General features: G+C 42.1%; 1 protein-coding gene across 2 annotated transcripts in view; it reads right to left on the reverse strand.

Moving 5' to 3' along the window:
* LOC125900168 (receptor tyrosine-protein kinase erbB-4-like) overlaps positions 1-23,701 on the reverse strand; it is a 479,428-nt gene that overhangs the window by 208,320 nt on the left and 247,407 nt on the right. For both annotated transcript variants that reach the window (XM_049595048.1, XM_049595047.1), the window contains exon 3: positions 3,162-3,348. In XM_049595048.1, coding sequence (XP_049451005.1) covers positions 3,162-3,348 — 187 coding nt within the window. The remainder of the gene's footprint in view (positions 1-3,161; positions 3,349-23,701) is intronic.

Here is a 23,701-nt window from a genome sequence, read left to right on the forward strand (position 1 = left end):
ATGCTGTAATAACAGTGAAGCCTCCTAACATAAGACAATCTTCCGAAACAAGACAAATTGCTCCATTTAACACTTTTTTTTAACAAGAAAGTGAGCAGATTCTTTTCTATCGTATCTGTTAGCAAGAATGAAAAATAGTAGGGTGAAATACAAACAGTCAGAGTTATGAAGTAGAGCAGATTCAGGCCATGACTGTTGTGCATAACTTCCCCTCCACTTCATGGCTCGAGGCCACGGATGGCACATCAAACAGCAGCTTCTCACAGAGTCCAGCCCGGGCTCCCTCAGCACTGGCTTCAACTTGGCACCACAATGAAGAGGACCGGCTTGGCAAAAAAAGCTGCTTGTGGTGCTGGACAATCGCAATTCCCTAAGTATGGCGCAACATGCGAGAAAAATACAAGATGGAACATAACGCACAAGCACATACTGGTGCTGCACACACACTCGTGGATGGCTGTGTCGCTTCCTTCGACTCTGGGGGATCACCAGGAAGGAACAGTTGAAGAGAACAATGAGAGACAATTGAATTATTTAGAAAGAGGGTTTGGAAGCGGCAGAGACACAAGCTCGGTGCTATGCTTCCTCACAAATCTAAATAAATCTTAGTCTCAGAATGAATTGTAATTTCCCACTGCTTTTGAATTCTGATGACAGTGTCTTTCTCATGTTGCATCAGTGTCAATGTCCTGGACATATTTGTAATCATGCTTATATGTAATATTTATTCATACATTTGTGTACTATGCTCCCAAAACATCACTGGCTGGAAACAAGCTTCAGTGCACTGTGTGCAACCAGTCCAGTCTGATTGCACTGGGAGCTCATCCCCGTTGAGAAATAAGCAGCAAAAGTAATTTCAAAGCACATTTTACTGACATTCCTCATCAACAAGGACATGCATGGCACTTTGTGAAGCTGCCTAATAAATCATTCAAATCTCATTTATCATTCTTCCCTATGTGTAAAAGATAATAAGCAAAATAATTCATGCAATGATTGCACTGAAGGGCAAGGAAAGGAAAAAACATGGCAGTGTTTGCACCTTGGGACTAAACACAACTGACCAGGGCTTAGTGATAACACACGGACTTAAGGTTATTCAACCAAAACACAAATTGATTCACTGTCTTTTTTTCAGTCACTGAAGATTTGCGAGGTTGGATTTAACTTCAAAATGAGTGAGTAACACCTCTGGTCTTGTGTTGCACACATTATGGGCTGGCCCCAGCACGTCCCACTTAGCCCCGTATTAGAAAAAAAAAAAGCTCTACATCTCTTTTGCAAGTCAGAAGCTTCATTTCTTAATGACCTCAGGGTCAGGGCGCCTGAAGGAAAGCCAGCAGCACAAGGATCCATTGTTCACAAAGAGACAGAGCCACCCACACAGTGTTTTCCTACTTAGAATACGCTATTTATCAGCAATCACATTCACTGTCTTCTCCAACTTCAGAGGAAACAGGCTTGGGTCGATTGCAGAGTGGGTTGTAAATCAGACGAGAAACACTTTGTGTGTGAGCAGGAGCGATGGCTGGAAATAACAGAGGAGATAACGTCTTTTCACAACACTGCGACTCAGCATCATATCCCTAGTGTGAAAGGGTTAATTGTGATAAAGGCACCAGTTGGAAGAAGAAAAGGGAGACCGTGTGCTATGTTTCCATTTTGCATCAAGGTGACAGAAGCCAGTAAACAACTACCAGCACACTGGCCAATGTATTAATGCAAATGCACAAAGTACCCTCCAACCAGTGTTTCACCATTATTGTGTTTTGCAAATATTTTTTGAAAGCACCTCCCTCATTTTCTCATTGGTACTGGGGATATTTTTACGAGCTTAAAAGATCAGTGTGAAACAACACCAGTACCTTTTTGCTAGTCTGCATAGTTTCAAAAGCAGCAGGTAGACAACCTTTCACCAAGCAACTATTGAGTAACACTTGCGACTAAACAAGGGGATCTAATCACTGTTGAATTCAGCTGTAAGACCTTTTTGAAATCATTAACTCTAAGGATAGCAATTTGAAACAAGGTAATGAAGTGAGTGAAGTGAATAATGAATTTTCAGGAGAGAGTCTGTGAAGCATTTAAAGCCAAGAAAAAAAAAGTCTAAAAATAGCTTTCGAAATATCATTCTGTTTCAATTTGACCATCGCTCTCTGTTCGCAGTTCATTAAGCTCGCATTGATGTGTGGATTGCCTCCATTTGCTGAGACGGCCTCCGAGTCAACAATTATAAAAATCAACATTACATACATAAGTTTTGGAGCAGATTGCTTTAGTCATGCTGGGCAGTGTGCCTCACTGCATAAGCAAAACCTGGGCCCGTAATAATCATCTGACAGTTATCAGCTCTTACTAACTCAAACGACTACTTTGACCGCAAAATGATCATTTGTAAATCAATTACTCACCTGGTGTTACATTGAATTCATGAGGAAAACTTAAAAATATCTGCTCACAAACTCTCACACAATTCGTGCAGTATAATCCAAGTCTCATTTATCCAGTCCTATGCTCAGTGCTTCCCAAACACATGCATTTCTCTAAAACATTACAGTTTAAAACACGTCAGTACAAACATTCTCACACACGGATGAGTAGCATGCCCAGGCAAGTGAGTGCGTTTGAATTCTGCTCGATGGAAAGCATGAGCAGAGTTCAAACGCACACTACTCCTCTGCAAAACTGTATTAAATAGTAAGGTTTTGGCACAAACGCATGTGTTTGGGAAGTACTGTGCATTCAATTGAATTATACGAGTTGTGTGAGTTTGTCGGTCTTCAATATTCTAATGTAACACAGGGAGAGTAACTGATATACAAATGATCATTTTGTGAGTGAAGTATTCCTTTAAGTTCCTGAATGATACTCATTTGGTCTAAATTTCAGGCTGAGTAGTAAAAGCATCTCATCATCAGCTGTCCTAACCTGTTAGGAGCTCCCAGCAGGTGGTGAATGAAAGGATAAACATGCGCTCACACTCTGGGAGGCGAGGGAGTATGATGTTAAATGTTTGATCTGGATTCATGATGAAGTTGCATCATGATTCACTAACAGGCTATTTCTTTGCTCAAAAGGTACTCATAATTACCAAAATACCCACAACTAGACACAGCACAGAGAAACGTGAGTAACCGGAACATAATTCAACCACTCACCTGTGAGGTTTTTCAGACCCAGTTGGCGCAGGCCGAAGTTCCCATCACGTCTGTAGTTGAGGAAGATTGCGAGGGAGTAGCGATCCTCGTACAGCTTGGTCCCTCGGATGATCCTCAAGTTCTCCAAAGGCAGGTAGTCAAACTGGTTCAGGGCCACCAACACGTAGCCTGTCACTTCTCGGATGGACTGTGGACAGAGTCACAGAGGTAGGTGTAAGTGTGGTGTTTAAGCTGTGCATAATATTGCTGCATAAATAGAAACACTTAAGACATTTCTTATGTAAAAGAAAAAAAAGATCAGTTTCTCTCTGTAGATCTGAAATTATGGTTTCAGCAAGTAAGCTAGTACAAGGCTATAAGATAGTTTGTAAAACTGTAGTGCCCGCTAGCAGGCCTTGAGGATGCCATCTTCATGTTTTTTTCAGTGCATGAGCCTGAAGAACTCAGGGTTTAGCCAAGATTGTTTTTTAGCCAACAATGCACCATCATACAAGGGCATGTTGCTATATCTGGTTTCCAATCACATTGTACAACATGTTGATCAAGAGCTTTAGATTCTGCCTACGTTAACCACAATTTTTTACATCTAGACTGATCCTGGTGAACGCTTGTAGGAATCTATTTCAAAGGGAATACTCTACTAAGTCTCTGATTCTACATATTTCAAGCTGTTCTAAGAAAATGTGTTTTGCTGATAATAGGCCGTTAAAAATGATGCAATTTCAAAGTTACGGTCTGACATCTGTAAGCTGGAGTGAATAAAACTATAAATGCACTGCACATTAGCTCCTCTCAGCTGGGTAATTATGCCCGTGCCTCGCAGAAATCAACTATTATACCCTATGTGGAAAGCTTAAGCCTTAAAATGTGACCCATGTACTATCTAGTGTTTTCAAGCTGTTGTTCCTGTTCTCCACGCAGTTCTGCTCCTTTAAAACTGCAACACCAGCCAGAAGTGCACAATTTTTAGTAAAGTGTTGTCCCATTGCAGTTTCTTTTTTGCTTGTCAATATTCTGTTGTAAGAGGACTTTTAGACCTTGTTTTTACAGAAAAATATGTCACTTTAAGCTATGTTTCATTTTACAGTATATGTGTTACTTCACCAGGGTTCCTGTCTACCATACCAACCCCTGCAACAACAACAACAAGATCCAACAGTTAGATACAGCCCATAGTTTTACACTGTCTCTCATATTTTCTCCCATATTGATTGAAGAACTAGTAAAGCAGTGTTGGGGAAACTACACTGTAGAAAAGACTCCTGCACTCTGTCTAACTTGCAAAAATAACTATGACTAGACCATCATCAGGCAAACAGTTTTGTAACAAAGAGAAGCCATCTTAAGTAGGAGTGGCTGTGAGTTACCCGTGTACAGTAGGGAGACGTCAATACCAAACATCAATGTTAACAATCAACGTTATACATAGAAATAGAAGAATTGAGAAATAAAATTTGAAAAAAGATTAGTGACAATCTTAAACATACTCCCAAAGCGTTAACATTAGATAGGTACGTACTTGACAATAAATGCATAAGTCCTTTTTGTTAACTTGCATTCTGTGAAAAAATACACATCCAAATCTTGCAGGTACATAAAAAATTAAAATGTAGGGGTGTGTTCACATCAAGAATAAGCATCAGTACATAGTAGAAAACTTGATTTTAAATGCCACAAAGCCTCCACAATGCGTGTTTTGTCTAGTAGGGCTACACCAGTGTATCATGTGACCTGTGTCACATGACCCCTACATGAGCTCTTAAATTGCATACCTCTTTCCAATGCATTTCACGCCCTCCAGTTGAAACACATTGGTTTATCCATGAAATAATCAAGGATAGAACGACAGTCAGAGTGCCTCGGATGCATTTTTGGACTGGCTGCCTGTACCATGGACTTTACACTGAGTGAGTTGGCCAGTCATTGTGTGTTTTATATTTATGTGACTATTTGCCCCATCCTCAAAGAGCACCAGATTTTTTTTTATTACTAATTACAAAGTGCTTTAACCCAGTTCAGAACTCTCTATATTCTTCCTCATTAAAGTGTAGGTGTGTTTGATTTAGGGACTAGGACAGGCCAGTCTTCACCTAGGCAGCCTGAGGATGTTTAAAGGAGAGGATATGTAGTAAATGCTGGGGTGGAATCAGGAAAATGCTAAACTTCTATTAATAGCCATATAGTATTTGATCACAGACATCTTGGTTGCAAACCAGAGGGGATTTTAATCAAATAGCAGGGGACTCTCATTAAATGACAGCCGTGGCCAAGAAGCAGAGGCAATGTGCCAGACTGTATGCAAGAAATGTCAGGAGAATGCAATGAATATGTAGTTTGTAATCAACTACATAAAGATTTGAATGTACTTAAAATGTCACCCAACTACTGCAAGTTACAATTACTATGCATATGTCCCTCAAAATCTTTCTTTACTTAGCCAAAAACTGAACACTTCTACATCTGAAAGTCTCTCCAAAGACCAATGTTGGATTTTATTTTGCTGTACTGTGCAATTTAATTGCTTTTCTCCCTTAGAATTTTAATTTGAGTAACTTAATACCGTCTTGTATCCTTGTACAAGCAATTATAGCAAATATTTACAGGATGTTGCGCAATTAGTGTGATATACAAATTCAGCAACAATATTTCAAGGTTGTTAAAAAAAAACATTTAGTTTTTTGGATCCACAAAAAATTCACAATATTTCTTCTCCGACCCCTCAGCGCTTCTGAATGGTTTATTTTACATTAAAGGTAATTCATTGTATCGCCTTAAGCTTTAAAAGAATGTAGGTAATAGATATAGTTTGCATGCCAAGGGAGGCGTAGAGAGAATGTGGCAGAGAAGGAAAAAAACAACTAACAAACAAAACAAAACAGACGGCGGAAAAAAAGGAAAATCAGGCATAAATCAGATCACTGACAACATTGTTCTTCAAGGTCACTTTCCACAAATTCAATCATGCCAGCGAGTTGAGTTAGAGCATCTGAGTGAGGAGAACTTGCTCTGGGGGTTTGTGACCTCAATGCAAAACTTGGCACAGGGTTCAGCGCCCATGTCCGGGGTCCGGCCTGGGGTGACTGAGCCACAAGGACAGCCATTGCTTCACACTTTAAATGTCATTTAGGAGGGGATATAACGACTGTCGAGACTTTGGCGCGGAGCCACCCAGTTGGAGCTGCTGTTGCGTGAATCAAAGTGACAGGCTGTGTCCTCTTTCTCCCATCCACCATCATGGTGGCTGTCATTAGCAGACAGGCGGTCAGAGGAGTCTTTCCACGCCGGCCCCGCTGATGCTGATAATCAACAAGTCTGTGTGTGAAGTGCTGTTGCAGCTGATGTGCTGAGCTGAAATAAGTCCTAAGGAGGGCCCTGGCAGCGTAGTCATGGCGGCTGACAGCTGTCAGAGAGCATGGCCATCAGCCACCAGTAAGTAAGCCACAGTCACAGCTCCGTCATCATTACCCTGCTGATTACCATTAATAGAAACAGACGGGCTAGAGTCTGGTGAGTCTGTGTGTATTTATGTGAATGAGTGATAGGGAATTTATATTCAGCTTGTGTGTGTGCGTGTGTTTATCGGTTTAGAAACGAGTTGGAAAAGAAGATCTGGAGAGCTACATTGTGCAGATACAAAATATTTTAACAGCTGTAGAATCACTGAGGATAACGGTAAACTCTGGGGCACCGACGCTGATGCATGTCCATGTGTCTATGTATATGTGTGCATGCACAATTGTAGAATATATCAAGCGTCTGTGATGTGTGTCTGAGTTCTCTGTTGTAGCATCAGTGTGAACATGGAGTTAGACAATCAGGGCCATACTTCACACTTTATTTCACTCGCCAAGAGCTGAGGTCTGTTGGATGACTCACACTCACCCTGCTGGGGGTTTGAAGGTCTTTTCAACCCTGCTACACAACCAAATCGCTCCAAGTCTATGTAGTCCAGTGACATTGCCCTGGGCACTGTGCCATACCCTCCCCACCTACGATCCAGGTGCTTTTTCCTCCCACCAAAAGGTGGAGGGTGGTACACAGCAGCAAGCGCAATAAACTCAGGCAGACTGAATCTGAGCATACATATACAATAGCCGATTATTATTTCAGGGCACACACTTCATGTGTGCTTTTTTTTTCGCTTTTCTTTTTTTTCCCAGAGCCTGTTTATTACCCCACTCGCACAGTTGCCGGTTTGTTATTTTCAAGCCACCAAATCAATACTTTCCAAAGTGCAGCCTTGCAGAGGGAAATAAAACGAGGGAGAAAGAAGATGGCAGGTACACACGCTTTTCTCCCCACAGATTGTTTGTTCAATAATGAACTGTGTGAAAAAAAAGGGAAACAACTTGTAGTGATTACAGTCCCTTGCTGAGCTAATGGCCAAATCTGCTCTGCGTGGTCACTTTCATTAAACACAGATCAACAAAACAAGCACCCCCACTGCAACACCACGGGTGCAGACCAAGTGCACCGTATGCCCGCTTCTGGGAAACAGGCACCTGTAGAGAAGTCCCTGAAGGAATACGGCTAAAAAGTAATATTCAAAAATGTGTTAATACACAAGAGCCCACATAATGTGATGGAGTGGCAGTGCTGAGTTTGGCACAGGTGCCAATGTAATAGCATATTTCATTTTTAGTGTGTGCGTGATTGCACTAAATTTATTCCTGAGTCATTTGAATGACCTCCTTTATTTAGCTTAAGTGCAATTAGAGCAGCAAATTACCTGCTAAAGATAACAACATGACACTTTGTTGTCCTGGATTTCTCCCTGTAAAAATAGTTCTATCTTGATACAGGTGTATCGAGCACATGGGAGGACGGATTATGAGACATTAACCCTTGGGCACAGACATGCAAAACATCCCGCCATCTCTTCTACATAGGAGTGAGACACACAGGATTTGGGCTGGTTTTGCCTCTTTATGTTGTTGTTTTGTGCCGCTTTGTAGCTGTCAGCATCTTTTAGCATGGTTTTTGTTGTTTTGTGTGTCTTTGTAGCTGTCAGTATCTTTTAGTGGTGATTCGTGCGCCCTGTTTTGTGTTTCTTTGTAATTGTTTTGTGTTTCCTTGAGGTCATTGTTTGTCTCTTAGGGGTATATTTGTGTCTTTTTGCTTGTTTTTTTTAATCTCGTTTTGGTTGTTTTGTGTCTTTTTGAAATTCCTTTGCATCTCTTTGTAGTCATTTTGTGTCTCTTTGTAGTTCATTTGCATGGTTGGCCATGTTAGTAATCCATCCATGAGTACATTTGACAGAGAACCAGCCTCATCTTGCTGTAATCTAAGACATCCAAGACATTTTTTTCAATTCCAGTTCAGTGTTTTATGTCAGTATATCTCTTGTGGTGAATTAAACACACTTCTTTACCAGATTCAAACAGGAAACAGGAAGGTGCAAATTGATGTTCATCCACAATCCCTTCAATGAATAAGTGCTCTTTGTTTTACTGAGACTGCATAAAGAGTGGGATGTTAGATTTATTTAATGCATGTAGACTGAACTGTGTCGCTACCCCCCCCCCCCCCCCCCAACCCACCCCAACTCATCCAACCCACACACACACACACACACACACACCCTACATGCCTCCCAAGAGATCAATGCACCAGAGTCCCAGTAACAGTGAACAAAAGAGACAGAGAGAGCCAGATTCACTAGATTAACAGGGATTTCTCCCTCCTCCCTCCTTCCCAAGCCGGAGCATTTGTGAACGGAAGTGTGGCAGCGGAACAAACCCCTCACTTGAGTCACCGAGACGTGCACGGTTTTGGAATGGAGTCCTTCAATCCCCAACTTCTAAAAGAAGGGGGGGGTGCGGGGCAGAGTTAGCGAAGGAGGGAGGCAGAGAGGATAGAGAAGGAAAAAGGAGACGGAGAGGGTGGGACGCACGCTGCAGGAGGAGGAGCTCAGTCAAGTGGATCGGACTGGGTCTACGTTCAATGCATAATTAAAACCACACCTGTTCCAGGTCAGGAAAAGAGACAGAGAGACAGCGAAGGGGTCTGAAGAGGGGTGAAATGTTGGAAGAGGTGATGCAGGGCTGAAAGTGTAATGACACCATTAGCATGTTTGAAGAGACTGAACACACGTTAGCATGATTCCCTCTCATTTCCATACATATTGAGGCGTACCGATGTGCTCCACAGGGCTGCGGTCATTGAAGTCTGATACACAGGAGTGCACTGGGAGGGCTTAAGGTTTGCCTTGCATCACTAAGCCCTCATCCTCTATTTCCATATCGCTTCTCTAAACCCTCTGCCTGAGCTCACATCCACATCTGTAAACAGACACAGAATCCGGATGGGGTGTCTACAAGTGTAAGCGAGAAAATCCTCCTGAGTTTTCCCAGGAGCTCATCCTTGATGTAAGCCATAACCTGCTGGAAATATTGCTGGTAATTGTCCCATTTTGAAAAGTGACGGCTTCATTACTGTTTTGACATTAATTTCTGACATTAATCCACATAAATGAGCGTTAACCCTCCATTGTGAATAACTCATGCACATCACTGACAAAGTCAGTTATAATGCGGCTTTATTATATCATCGTATTGGCGCTGCGTGAGTGCAATGTTTCACAGTAGGAGCAGTGTCCCTGTTGGAATTTGTGTCTTTTCTTCATGCTCAAACTTACAGCAGCAGTGTTGCCATGCTTTGCTTTAAGTCGCCCACCTCCAGCCCTGCAAACAGCCAGCTCCCTGGTAACACCGCAATCCCTCTGGAGTAGCTCTAACCCAATGTGAGCCACTTCAAACACCTGCAGTTGATGCTGCCTTTGATGTGTGTGTGTGAGTGTGTGTGCGCGTGCAAGGCTGTATGTACGTGCATCACTCAAGTGTTTTATTGCTTGGACAAGATTATTATGATGACTCATCTTTGAAGATGAAGAGAAACTATCCCTTCTGTTTCTTACATTGCACCTCTTATGCTCTCATGAAACAAATCTGTGCGTGTGCATTTGTGTGGCTGCACAAAGGAATCCTCATGTGAGATTAGACAGATTTTTTTTTTTTTTTTTTTTTTTTTTGGACTGTGTAACAAAAGCAAAAAAGAACAAGCGACATGAAAGATTTGAAACCGCTCTGTTGGCATTCCATGTCCTTCCCCTGCCTCTACTGGGGGTCAATGCCAGCTGCTTTCTAGGAACGCTGTTGAGCTCAAGGATTTCCCTAAGGATTTCAGTGAGGCAAATACAATTAAAATCCCCTCTACAGTAAGGCAACAAAGGCAATTCCATTTGATTAAAACGTGCATACAGCAACAAGTAACATGCACAGAAATATGTAATGACTAAACAGAGAAGAAGGCAAGAGAACAGGAATTATCTGACCTATAATTAATTAAAGTGGATTTTTTTGCTTTTGTTTGAAATTTGGGCTGGCAGTCGCTTACTAATGAAATTGGCAAGAAAAGGTGACTTTGAGAAGTCCCTGTTCAGAAAGTGTATGTCATTGTACGCCAAGGCATTATGTAGTGTTCAGTTGATGCTTGAGTGTCATTGGTTGCGACAGTATGACAGTCTACTTGTCAAGCACGATGACAAGAAAGCCCTGTGCATGCATCATTGACAGAAAACACCATGATGGCTGAAAAGGGAGAAAATCATGTGAGTGGACAGAGGTGGAAAAAAAAGAGAAACACCTAATATATGAATATCAAGTATCCGAATGTGAAGTGGTTCACATAAGACCAGGACAATCACATTACCCCCCTATACAAGGTGCTCAAACAGGAGTATGTATACTCTATTCATTAACAGCAATTTCTGAGGAGGCGACATGGTGGTACAATGGTTGGCATAGTCACCTCACAGCAAGAAGGCTTCTGGTTCAAACCCAGCCTGGCAAATCGGATTGCCAGGCTGGCCACGCCCCCCGCCGCCCGGTGTTCTTTGGAGGAGTCCCAGGTGTGCGACAGCATGAAAGCCCCTTCATCCCGGTTGATGGTGTCCCTGGCCCGCCTCCTGATCTCTATGGCCTCCTTAATCCAACATTTGAACTTGTTGCTTTCCAATCCGATGATTGCTGTCGCACACCTGTGGCTCTCCTCCAAATAACACCGGGCGGCGGGGGGCGTGACCGGCCTGGCAATCCGATTTGCCAGACTGGTCATGCCTCCGAGATACTACCAGCTGATAAAGACACGTCATGACGCACGTCAGATGATGCTTCTGAAGAAGACTTAAGTGACAGTCAAAACATGTCAAGGTAAACTACATCACTTGTCTGGAAAAAAGAAACTTTCTACACCTGCGATAGTCTGACGACCTGTCCAGGGTGTACCCCGCCTTTTGCCCAAAGTCAGCTGGGATAGGCTCCAGCCCCCCGCGACCCTCAACAGGATAAGCGGTTATGGAAAATGAATGAAATAAATGAATGAATTTCTGAAAAGTAAGTTCACCTTTATTGTAGGGTTTATTCATTTTGACTTCAACACATTCTCACTCCGTCTTCGTCACATATCAACGTTCGATCATGGACTTTCCACGCAGACATCTGATGTGCATGATACCCTGAATGCTTTTGTTGTTGATGTTCTGGAACGCCGTATCAACTTCTGCCTGTTACATACATTGTCTGTTTTTAAAATACACTTCCGTTCTCACAGGAAATTTACAGTTTACACACAGTCTCTTTCAAAATAAATGCACCACGTCGGTACAACACCGCAAATTGATGTTTTTTCCTTTGACAGCAAACACATGTGGTTAAGTTTTGCTAACACATGCATGTAGTTACATTTAGGCAACAAAATCATTCATTGTTGTCCCCCACATTTCCCTCTGATGCCGCCAGGAGCAGTTTAACAATAACAGTGACCAGCCGCGTATCATGTCAACATGAAAGGATGGTTTTGTTGTCTGTGTCTGACACTGGAAGTCACCGACCAAGCGCCAATATTCGATAACTTCAGGGTTAGACCAGGTTGTTGTTGATTCTGTAACACTGCTATGTGTTACTGTATTTTACTACAAAAAACAAAACGTTCTTAGGCCTTAGGCCTTGGGGCTGAATCCTTGCCACAGGAACAGATGTCTGCTGCACAAACAAATGTAGTTCTTGGGTTCCATTTGAATGAGATCCGCTCCATTACTAAACATGTGGCTACACTGAAACGTTGCAGAAAGGGCTACTTTCTCCTCAGCTTTGCCACCTGTGGCTCCATAAACTACACTGAGGTCTATAGGACTTAGCATGCCTGTAGTCACAGAACTGCAGTCAAAGAAGGAAGGAGGTGACATCTTCTGTGAAGCCTCTAAATCCCCTACGTACATCTAAGGTTAAGAAGTGTGATTTTACAGATATGCAGAATGGGTGGTGGTGAGCAAATGCTGGGTGGCTATTCAGTGGTCAGAGGTTGAAAAAGCAGGGTTTTCCCCCAGTGTATCCTGCCTGATGCCCTCAGTGTCTGTCCTCTTTCCTTGTCACAGGCCAGACAATGAAGCATGGCACATCTATTGATTTACTAACACAGTCATTAGGAAAACACATGTATCTTGACTCTCTCCCGCTTCCTTGTTCTGTCTATTGTTTTCACTTAATTTTCCATCTTTCTGTTAAGCACACTGAATGACTCTCCCTCTTTGTGTGATTGTTAACAGCGTTACAACAGTATAAACCAAATGAATATGCCAATTATTAATGTGGTAGAACATCTTCAGATGTACACTAATTGAGCAAGAGAAAATATGTGTTCTTCAAATAGCAAAAAGGTATGAGTACTCATGTAGAGGTTTTTCTATTAGCACTTTTGGCCACACTGAGTCAAACCATGCCGTGGGGATTTGTGTTTCCTTTTTCAGTTTTAACATGCCAAGCCGCACCTGAGGTGGACCATCTTCGAAGTAGGGCCAAAAGCGCACCCAACCATCTCTAAGCAAGTGGCCATAACGTCTTGTTGACTGAAACCAATAACTGATGACCCCCTTCTCCCCCTGTAACAAGCATGTGTTGCGAGATTCAACTGACGTCTGACTGTGCAGAAGACTGGTGAGAAAGATATTTTTAAAAGTCTATGTGTGTTCAGCTCTCAGTAAGTTTGTACCTTCGAACTGAATATATGTGGTTTGGAGTTTTGCGTCTCTCTTACTTCCTGTTTTTTCTTCCGATATCTGCTTTGTTTTACTGTTTAATGTTTGCTTTCAGCTGTAAAGGAGTCATGTTAAAGGGATAGTGCACCCAAAAATGAAAATTCAGCCATTATCTACTCACCCATATGCCGAGAGAGGCTCAGGTGAAGTTTTAGAGTCCTCACATTACTTGCAGAGATCCCAGGGGAGAGGGAGTAGCAAAACAACTCCACCTAATGGAGGCTTACGGTGCCCCAGATTCAAACGTCCAAAAACATGTAATTGAAACTACAAAATATCTCTATACTGCTCGTCCGTAGTGATCCAAGAAGCCCCGACATAAAAAGTTGTTTGGAAAAACGTCAGTATGGAGATATTTTGTGGTTTCAATTATGTGTTTTTGGACGTTTGAATCTGGGGCGCCATAAGCCTCCATAAGGTGAAGTTGTGTTGCTACCCCCTCTCCCCTTGGATCTCCGCAAGTGATGTGAGGACTCTAAAAACCTGAGCCTCCCTCGGCATATGGGTGAATAGGTAATGGCTGAATTTTCATTTTTGGGTGCACTATCCCTTCAAGTTACTGCTGAAAACTCAACATTTTGCTGCTTCAGAATAAAAGCTTTTACATAACAAAAATAAAGGGGGACGTTTATTCTGAAGAATTTTTCATTGCTGAGGAAATGAAATTTGTTTATCACGGAATTAGTGGAATTTTGTAATCAGCTTTTCTTCAATAATACAAATCTACCGCTTGAAGGAAGTGTGAAAGCAGAAACAGCCACAGTGAGATGATAGACAAAGAGCTGCAGACAACAGACTCTTACTGCACCTCTGCAAACAGCTCACCTCTAACAGATAAACTTGTTTTACCTGCCCTGCTGTGTGATGGAAAAACGCTAGCAGTAAAATTGCAGGGATCTTTAGCCATGGATCTGCCCACTGCTTTTTACTGTCATCACTCAAGACTAGCTGTCATCACTTACAGACACACCTTCACGCAGATATCCCTGTTGAAAATACCTGTTGGACTTGACTGACGTGCCAAGTCAAACCAAGACAAGCCAAGCCAGTATGTTTATGGAAAAACAGTACTGGAACGTACAGGTAGCAAGTACTGACGTAAATACTTAATCAGTTATCATCTTACCCCTCCTGTGACGTGGCAGTGACAACACCACTGCCTTGGTGAGAAGTTTAAAGATTTTCAACTAAGAGCGCTTGGAGCGGCAATGCAAAAAAGCTGATGTTCTCTAAAAAAAGGCATTGAATGTGGCACCTTTTCTCTAGGTGGCCACATGTGCTGTCTCCTCACTGGGGACAATTAAGAAAAGATGCTGGGGCTGAGAAAAAATGCCATGTGAACACGGGCCCTAAAAGTGACACAGTAAAATACTTAATTAAGTACAGATGTGGATAAGTGTGTTTTTTTTCTCCATGTCAGTAAAGTGCAGTTTCAGAGCTTCCACTTAAGTTCCCATCATTTTTTGCTGTCATCAGTTTCTTCGGTCAAGAGTCCCCTCAGCACAGTGACAGCAGGAACCACATCTGAGGCAAAGGAACAAGATCTTACCTTTCAGGTCGACTCCTGAAGTGGAGCCAGAAGGGACAGTGTTATGTTTAAAAAGCTGTAATAACCAGCTTGCGCCCCAACTGCCTCTGAATGAGCGACACTCCTCTGAGCCAAACGACCCTCGTTAACAACCAACTGAAGAGTGTGAGCGACACAGGGCAGACTAAAGGGTACAGCATTATCCAGTGCCTTTATCATATTTTTGGCAGTGTCTCAGCCTGCCATGCGGAGAGAACTTTTCAGATTTCCGCAACTCTGACTCCACTTTGCTTTTAGTGGAATCCTTATCAGTCCTTTCTGCACTTAAGCTGATGGGAGACACCAGGCAGACACCACTATCCTTAATATCAGTGGTGAGGTAAGTCACAGGCCTCTGGGTTTTGTCTCTAATATATAGCAATGCCAGGGAGTCTCATACTGATCAGCATGCTGAGAGGGAACTGTCAACAAATGCTTATAAAGAACAATGTGCAGGTTAAGAGTTCTGTTATTAGGATTGTCTTTGAACATGTTCACTCACCGCCATCTGCTGCGAAGTTGGCTGTTGCTGCTCCTCCAGCATTAGTAAACTTGTTGAACTCTGTGTTGTCTTGGTTTCTTTAGTTGTTTGATCAAGTTACTCTGCTTGTTTTTTACTCGTGTTGATTATTTGACAGAATTGACAATCAGCTTTACTTTTATCTAATGATTAATATAGTGTTGCTATTAGGGTTGGGAATCTCTCTGTGATAAACGATTCCATACGTATCTAGATACACGGGTTACGATATAATTCAAAAACAATACGATTTTTAATACAGAACAATTCGAAACGATTCGATACAGTGTAGGAACGATACGATTCTATGGTTAACATTTGTTGATGCAGACATTAATCATACATTATAAAATAAAGAAGCCAATTCTATAAACGTGTCATTCTTGCAGTATTTTCAAATTTGTAAAAGACCACATCCCCAAGCATTGTTGCTGTATGGCACTGGCAAAAATAAAATAAAAAGTCAAACAACAACAAAATCACATGTCAAATGTATCTATTTTTAGACATGGCCCAAAAAAAGTCTTGCTGAATGAACATCATTTTGTTGGATGGGATCAATATAAAAATGAGAAGAAGTTTTAAACTTTAAGTGAAGTGAACTTTAAGTAAAATTTAAGTGTTTTAAACCTACTTGTTGTGTTGTTTTTATGGTATTGTCTGTGTTTTTGTATGTATTTTATATGGACTTGAGTCTGGAATAAAGTTTATCATAACGCTGTACAATATAAACATAAAGCAGAATAAAATAATAACATGCAATGTAGGGGCAGAATCTGACATCTCCTGTTATTAGTTGATATCATGGACTGTGATGACTAGCAGCTTATCACTGACAGCATGTCAGACTATTTCTCTGTGTTTGCTACACTCTGTCATTTCAATCAATCAATCAATGATATTTCAATGGAATAAATTACTTATTGACTTATTCATACTTCAAAAACAGCATCAATAAGTGATTAACATAAGGGGGGATCAAAATAAAATAAATAAAATAAAAATCAACCAACCACCCTCCTCCCCTGACAAGAACAGTCCCTAAAGTGCAGTGAGGTTTGTGGAAATGTGAACTGCTTGTTTCTCCTCTGACACGTCACATACCTGTGTGCTGCCAGGGCTCGCCTGGTATTTCTGGGCAGTCATGACACCGACGAAGACTTCTTGGACCTGGACCTGGACCTACATATTTCTGTCTGTGTCTGTGACCCCGCATTCAACCCACAACCGGCAGGATTCACCTTTAGTTTCTGCTGCGGCTTGGCTGCTCCCTGGTTTATCCAACCAGCATTAGCTTCTGTTCCTCAGCTCCACCGGTCAAGCTGGCGGTGATGTTTACATCTATTATCGTTGTCAGTAATGCCTGCTATGGAGCATGCCGCCGGCTCTTGCGTTGTTTTCGAGATGCAAACTGTTAAAGTCAATCAACCGATTGCTAGTCTCGCGATACCCGAATCCATGACTCTACAATCGATTCATCGGGAACTGCCCATTGGTTCAACAGCCCATTGGTCCGACATCCCATTGTTCCGACCATATTAAACTCATTGTTCCGAAGTCCGTTCCGAAATCATCATGATGCCCTGTGGTTAAGGTCTGGTTAGGTTTAGGCACAAAAACCACTTGGTTAGGGTCAGGAAAAGATCATGGTGTGGGTTAAAATGAAAAACAAAGTGGCAAACACATAAGCTGTGAGCCTGCTCCGCCTCAAGCCGGTCGCAGCGCACCATACGCCCGTCGCGAGCCATTCAGCATCGCGGACAGTCGGACTAATGGGATGTCGAACCAATGGGCTGTCGAACCAATGACATGGACCCGATTCATCTAAGGATTCATGGCTGATTCATATCGATTGAGGAGGCTGCTACCGACGTAGCCATATCTCTCGCTTGTCAAACCGGATATCCGGTTGTATCGGTTAATTGTTCCCAACCCTAGTTGCTATAAAGCGGTATCACATATGTTAAATCGAAATGAGCAAAGCGTTAGTTCAGGCAGGACACGATGTCAAGCTCAGCTCACATCCCGACTACATCAACTGATCTCAAGCAGCCCAGTCAACTGATAGGGCAGCTGATTGATGAAAGGGAGTCAACTGATAGATCGCATGAATCCTTTCTTTGCAATCAATTGCCGAATCTCATTCAGGGTGCCCTAGAGACTTGTGCTTGTGTACAAGTCTCTCCACGGCCTAGCACCAAAGTACATCTCTGACATGTTAGTGCCATATGAACCATCTCGGACTCTGAGGACCTCAGGGACCGGCCTCCTGCTGGTGCCCAGAGTCAGGACTAAACATGGGGAATCAGGATTCCAGTTTTATGCAGCTAAAATCTGGAACAGTCTTTCTGAAGATGTGAGACAGGCCTCTACTCTGACAATGTTCAAATCTAGGCTCAAAACAGCTCTATTTCACTGTGCATATGACTGAAAGGATCTTATCTGCACTTTTCTCTTTTAAAGTTCATTTTATAATGATTATTTATGTTTTTATTTTGTATTGTGATTTTAATGCATTTTTTTGTTCTGTAAAGCACTTTGAATTACTTTGTGTACGAATTGTGCTCTACAAATAAACTTGCCTTGCCTTGCCTATTTAAACTGCTCTGGCCTGCCTACTGTTGCTGCCTCCTCTGCAAGCCGCTTTGCAACCTGCCTCCACCCCAGCTCCTCATTTTCATGTTGTGTTTGACTTATCAATGTCATTTCTGTTTGACATTGATGCTTGCTCTGTTCTGTTCCTGGGGGTCTTTGATGCTGCCTTAGGCTTTCCATTTAGGCGCATGGAAGGGCAGGGAGATGTGCTCGCTCTGCCTCAGGCTTTCCTCATTTTTGCACGTGGAAGGGCAGAGAGGTGTGCTTTCCCCACCTTTGGCTTTCCACGTAGGTGAGTGGAAGAGACTTTCTGTGTGGGTTTGAGGAAAGGCAGAGAGGCCCCAGAACAGAGCCATACCGCCAAATACAATACTGCAAATGAATTAAGTTTTCATTGACTAAAATGTTCCTGACTGAACTGTAGTTTCCATTATGTTGAAATCAAAACAACAGCTTTAGGGCTTACTTAAACTATTACTTACTTACTCAAACGTATAAACAAACAAACAAACAAATAAAAAGATTCAAGAATGCATCTGACAATAAAATAAAGTCAATGCACTTTTGACAAATGATAAAGCTTTCAGAAATGGTTAGGGTGTGGGTAATTTAGGATAATTCATCTCAGCAGGCATCAATCAAATGTCAGACAGAGTCAAAAGCAAAAATTACCTTCTAAATTAAATGCAAGTGGGAGCACAGTGTACCGAATGAGCACAGCAGCATTTTGACTCAGGACATTGTCCCCTTTAGTCATTTTCTCAAACTGATTTAATCGCCAGGCTGTAAATGGAACCCCAACCACAGCACAAGCCACACTGTCTGGACTGGATTGATCTTAGTTTTATTGTATAAATCAAAATATGACTCCCATCTACGGCCAGTGTTCGCAGGATTGACTCTCATTTCAGGGAAAACCTCAATTTTGCTTTTCCTTAGCTATGACCCATCAATCATTGACACTGATGCATGAGAGTTGCTCTGTAAAGTGTCACATTAGTCTGGCCCTGCCTTTACTGCTCTTAGTGAGATTCCTTCCTTGAAATTCCAGGGTGACTTTGCTATCCTTGTGAAATGCATTAAATATATTTGGAAATAAGGTTTAAAAACATGCAGTGAAATGATTTAGGTTTAAAATGTACACAGTCAAAACTATTATTTATAACTAAACATACCATACTGTCCTTTATGTGCAGTTCTGGGAATAAATCAAGTCTTTCTTTTAAAAAATGTATTCTGTTTACCCTGAATGCTCCTTGCCTTTCAAGGGCTTATGGGCAGGCAAATGTAAACCACACACACACACACACACACACACACACACACACACACACACACGCAAACTCATCCATACTTTCTCTCACTGTCTCTCATAACGGCAGCTCTTTTCCATTTCACCTCCTCGACAGTTCCTGAATTGAGCTAGAAAGCCCTCCGTCATTAAGAATGACTTTCACCTTTGGCATGAAAATGAATAGTGTGGTGTTCACCTTATGCGATGAGAGCCATTAATACGGAGAAAATAAAGAGGGCCACGTTCTTCACATTACCACTCTCCTTTAATACTACTTTAGTTGAGCTATACTTTCTTAATTCCTGTAATTTGTCCACTGCAGTTGATCCATAACTATTTAGGTGCAGCGGACAGAAACAGTGCAGCACCCAATGATCATCTCTACTGCTATAGCCAAAGCAATTAGCAAGAATATTTTAAGTACCTATCATTGGGGGAAAAAAACAACAGATTCTCACTCCCAACCCGTCAATACCCACGCTGCCCTGCATGTCAAACTATGAGGCTGTAAGTACCCCTCCAGCATCAGTTTTTGATGCTCAGGGATGGCATGTCACATTGTGTCTTTTCAAAATAAACTCTTGTTCTCAAAGAAAATGTACAATTTATGCTCCTTAAATGCAGCCAGTCTCTTTTGAAAATAAACTTAAAATGTAGGTGAAATAAAAACATGTATAAAGTTTATCTCTTTGGGTTTCTATGTCTCACGTCATATGACATGTAACTTGCATAGTATGAGACACATACCAGCACACTACATTGTTATCAAAATGATTTGACTGACTTTTAGTCTCACCTGGGACACATACGGCAGTCTCCCAGGTGAAAGTCCAGAGTTTGTTTGACTACCACCTCCACTTCCGCCTGCCCTCCGTGGACTTTCTTACTGTTTATACTATAGCAGTACCTTGCAACATCAAAAAATGCTACTCCCCGTTCCCCTCATGTCACCACTAAAGGGTGCCTCTGTGCGTCAGTACCTGACGCAAGGGCAAATGACCAAGCATCGGTATTTGACAACTTAGGAGAGAGACTGAGTTAAGGAGACATTCAAGTATATTTTTGCATGATGTATGATGTTTATTGTATTGCATACTGAGTGACAAATACAAGAATAAAATTCAGTAATGTCCAAGCATCAAAAAATGCCACTGTCCAATGCGTCTCATACTGCCATTAAAGGGTGCCTCGGTGTGTCATTATCTGATGCTGAGAGCCACTGACCAAGCATTGGTATTTGACAAGTTGGGAGAGAGACCGAGTTGAGGAAACATACAGATGTATTTTTTGTATGATGTATGATGGTTAGCTTGGGTGACAAATACAAAAATAAAAGTCAGTAATGTCCAAGATATATATTTCATCTGGCAAACTGCTTTTAATGCTACATTTAAAAGTTACCTTCAGTATTTAGTTCACAGTCTACCTGGCATGGTTGTAGCAGCCGTGCCACTTAATAGGACTCATTAGCTACCTTTTAAAGATACCTTGATTAACTTCAATTAGTTTCACACTCTCTCCTAGTTGGACAATAACAAGAATCCAATGTTGTGTAGCTGACAATTTAATTTGCAATGTAATGCCAAGTAGCAGGCAGCATCAATTTCATCCTCCATTTGTCTTCCGCATCCTACCTTGAGAAAAGAGATAAAGACAGATAGAAAAGGAGAACAGTAGAGTGACACCCCTTCCCATGAGGAGAACTCGCGACTCCATCAGAGCACTGGTAATGAGTGGACTCCTGTGGGGAATTCTCCAAATGGACTAATTTGTAATTGATTCAGTGCATTAATTACCGGCCTGGTTACGCCTGTGTCATGGTTAATATTGTGCCGATCTGACAAGGCTGGGAGGCCCGTCTGCATTGGGACTGTTCGGGTGAGGCAGCCATTATTCAATTATGCCGCGCACATCGGCGACGAGGCAAGTCTTAATCCGAGAGTAATCACTTCCCCACGCTCCCCTACTATGAGCTGACGTGTGGGAGGAGGGTGTTGTGGTGGGAGGTAGTTCTGGATCCATGTAGCCCACAGTTAGCTCCTTAATCAGGCCTGGGAACCAAATCCCTTTGGTGTTGTAAAGTTTTCTAGCAGTAAAAAAGAATTCTGCACTGTAATGATAGTTAACAAGTCTGTGATAAAACTTTACACTGCATAGGTGATAAGTGTCCAGATTCCACTTTTCATGTGTGAATCCCAACTTTTCACAGCTGTCCATGTTAACACTAAGTAGGTGAGAGAGATAAATTGTGTGCACATTAAACAAACATATCACTCTACTAATATGAAACTATATTTGTCATACTTGCACAGCAGCTGTTTTGCACAGGAGACAAACGTATCTAAACACAATTTAATAAAAACACGAGACATTTTAAACAGCACGTCATTGATGGCACAAAGTGAGGTTGTCAAAGAGAAAAATAACCTCTCTATACATAATTGAGAGTCATCAAATATCCCCCAAATTTGGGTTTTTATCCCTCTCATCTCTTTTGTACAGTTAGCTATTAAGCATCTGATCACAAGTGGACAGCTCTTAGTCTGTCTGTTCACACCTGGCATTAGAATGCATCTCCACATCCGTCACAAGTGATCACTTGTAATGGATCTCTCTTCCCCGCTGATATGCATATAAACACATACATCATTTTCACTTGCAAAGACCAAATGCATTGATTTTTACCAGTGGGAGGTTAATCGCGCTGTACACACACTTCATCACCACTTTACTACAGCTACAGCCTACTGCTGTGGGAATGTGAGCTTTGTGCCGGAGACAGTGGGTGAGAGTCACACTCACACAGGAAAAGGGCTAACAGTTAGCATCGCACGGCTTATTGGCTTGAAAACTGAGTCGAGCCATTTCAGTGTCAGTGTGACTTTGCTTGGACCATTTAACAACTTCTGCTGTTATACTTTGTGCTGTGACTGTTAACCAGGAGAAGTGGAAATCCAGAGTCAGTCCTTCTGCTCTGCGTCTAACAGCAGCAACAGAAAGTTTGCTTATCTTTTCGAGGTCAGATAAGCAAGATGTCAGCTAAGTAGGTGGTTGTTCAGTGTAGTCCAGGACATATTAAAGCACACACTGGTGAATGAATGTGGTTATATTTGGCACAGTCCACCTCAGAATGTGGTCCGAGGGATCAGATGTCAAGGCACACTGAGGACGCATTGGGTACACTCACACTTGCGATCAGATCACCTGGGTCTAAGGGTGCTTTCATCACTTGCCCTATTTGGTTGGATTCAATCGAGCTAAAGTTTGTTTGCCCCCTAAGTGTGGTTCATTTGGGCAGGTGTGAACACAGCAAACACACTCTGTTACACATCAAAACAACTGGACCGAGACCTTCTTGAAGAGGTGGTCTCAGTCAGGTTACAACCGAACTCTGGTGCGGTTCATTTGTGGTGAGAACGTGTGCCGGCCTCGATCCGAACCAACTGCAGTCGCATTACGCATTGTTTGGGCTACACAAGTGTCATTCTCAGAACCCATCGGCTGTATTTGGCGTCTGACTTCCAGCAGACGGCGATACAGCCTCTGGGGGCAGACCCCCGATTTTTTGGCATTCCAGTTTTATTTTGGCAGAGAAGGTGAATTTCCGTTTCCGACTTCTGTTTATATATAAGTAAATATGCTGAACCATTGCGATGGATTCAGAGTTTGCAGTGACACCAATTATGTTCCGCCTCGTTAGTTCACCGCACAGACTGTTTAACCTGGCAACAACTGCAGCCGGCTCAAACGTGATTGGTCAATACCACGCGGACTACGAACAGCCTAAAACTGGAAACCAGGGCTCTTCCGCTCTTCTTCCGGAGGCAAGATCTCCGGGGTTTGCCTACAGACTCTACATTCACTGAATGCAGAGTCTGTATATAGAGACTACCCAAGTGTGAGCATATTACCTCCTCCTGTACTGCCTTAATATGCACATTTGGCACATCCAGTGTATCAAAACATTTTTTTTCTAGTTGGAGCCATGACTTTTTTTCAAATTATATGGTTTGCCTTAAATGAACAGAGCAAGCAATATAGTATAGGATGACCAGCGCTAAAATCAACCGGTGTAGTTGTCCCTCCATTGTGATATTAGAAAGTGTTGCATTCATTTTGCTGGATTCCTCCCGCATGGAAATTCTAACCAATCAAGTGCAGCTTTCTCGCGCAAGGTATTTGATCTGGTCCACTTGTAAATGCTGCTGTGAGAACACCAACCAACTCTCGCCAATTATGCAACTTTGTAACAATATTAGCCCCTGATTCAGACCAAAGCAAGACAACTCTAGGTCCAAAAGTACCCTAAATACTAACATTCCCCTGTTTCCTCTGCAATATCAGAACTGAATACTTAAATGTTACAACAAATTATGTCACATTTTAAAGCAAGTAATTAACCTCAGCCTTGGATTAACAAAACAATTACACTTTTATCAGACTCTGAATGCGTCTGCTTGTCTGTTTTTAT

This window comes from Epinephelus fuscoguttatus, linkage group LG13, assembly GCF_011397635.1.
Source record: "Epinephelus fuscoguttatus linkage group LG13, E.fuscoguttatus.final_Chr_v1".
Taxonomy (NCBI): domain Eukaryota; kingdom Metazoa; phylum Chordata; class Actinopteri; order Perciformes; family Serranidae; genus Epinephelus; species Epinephelus fuscoguttatus.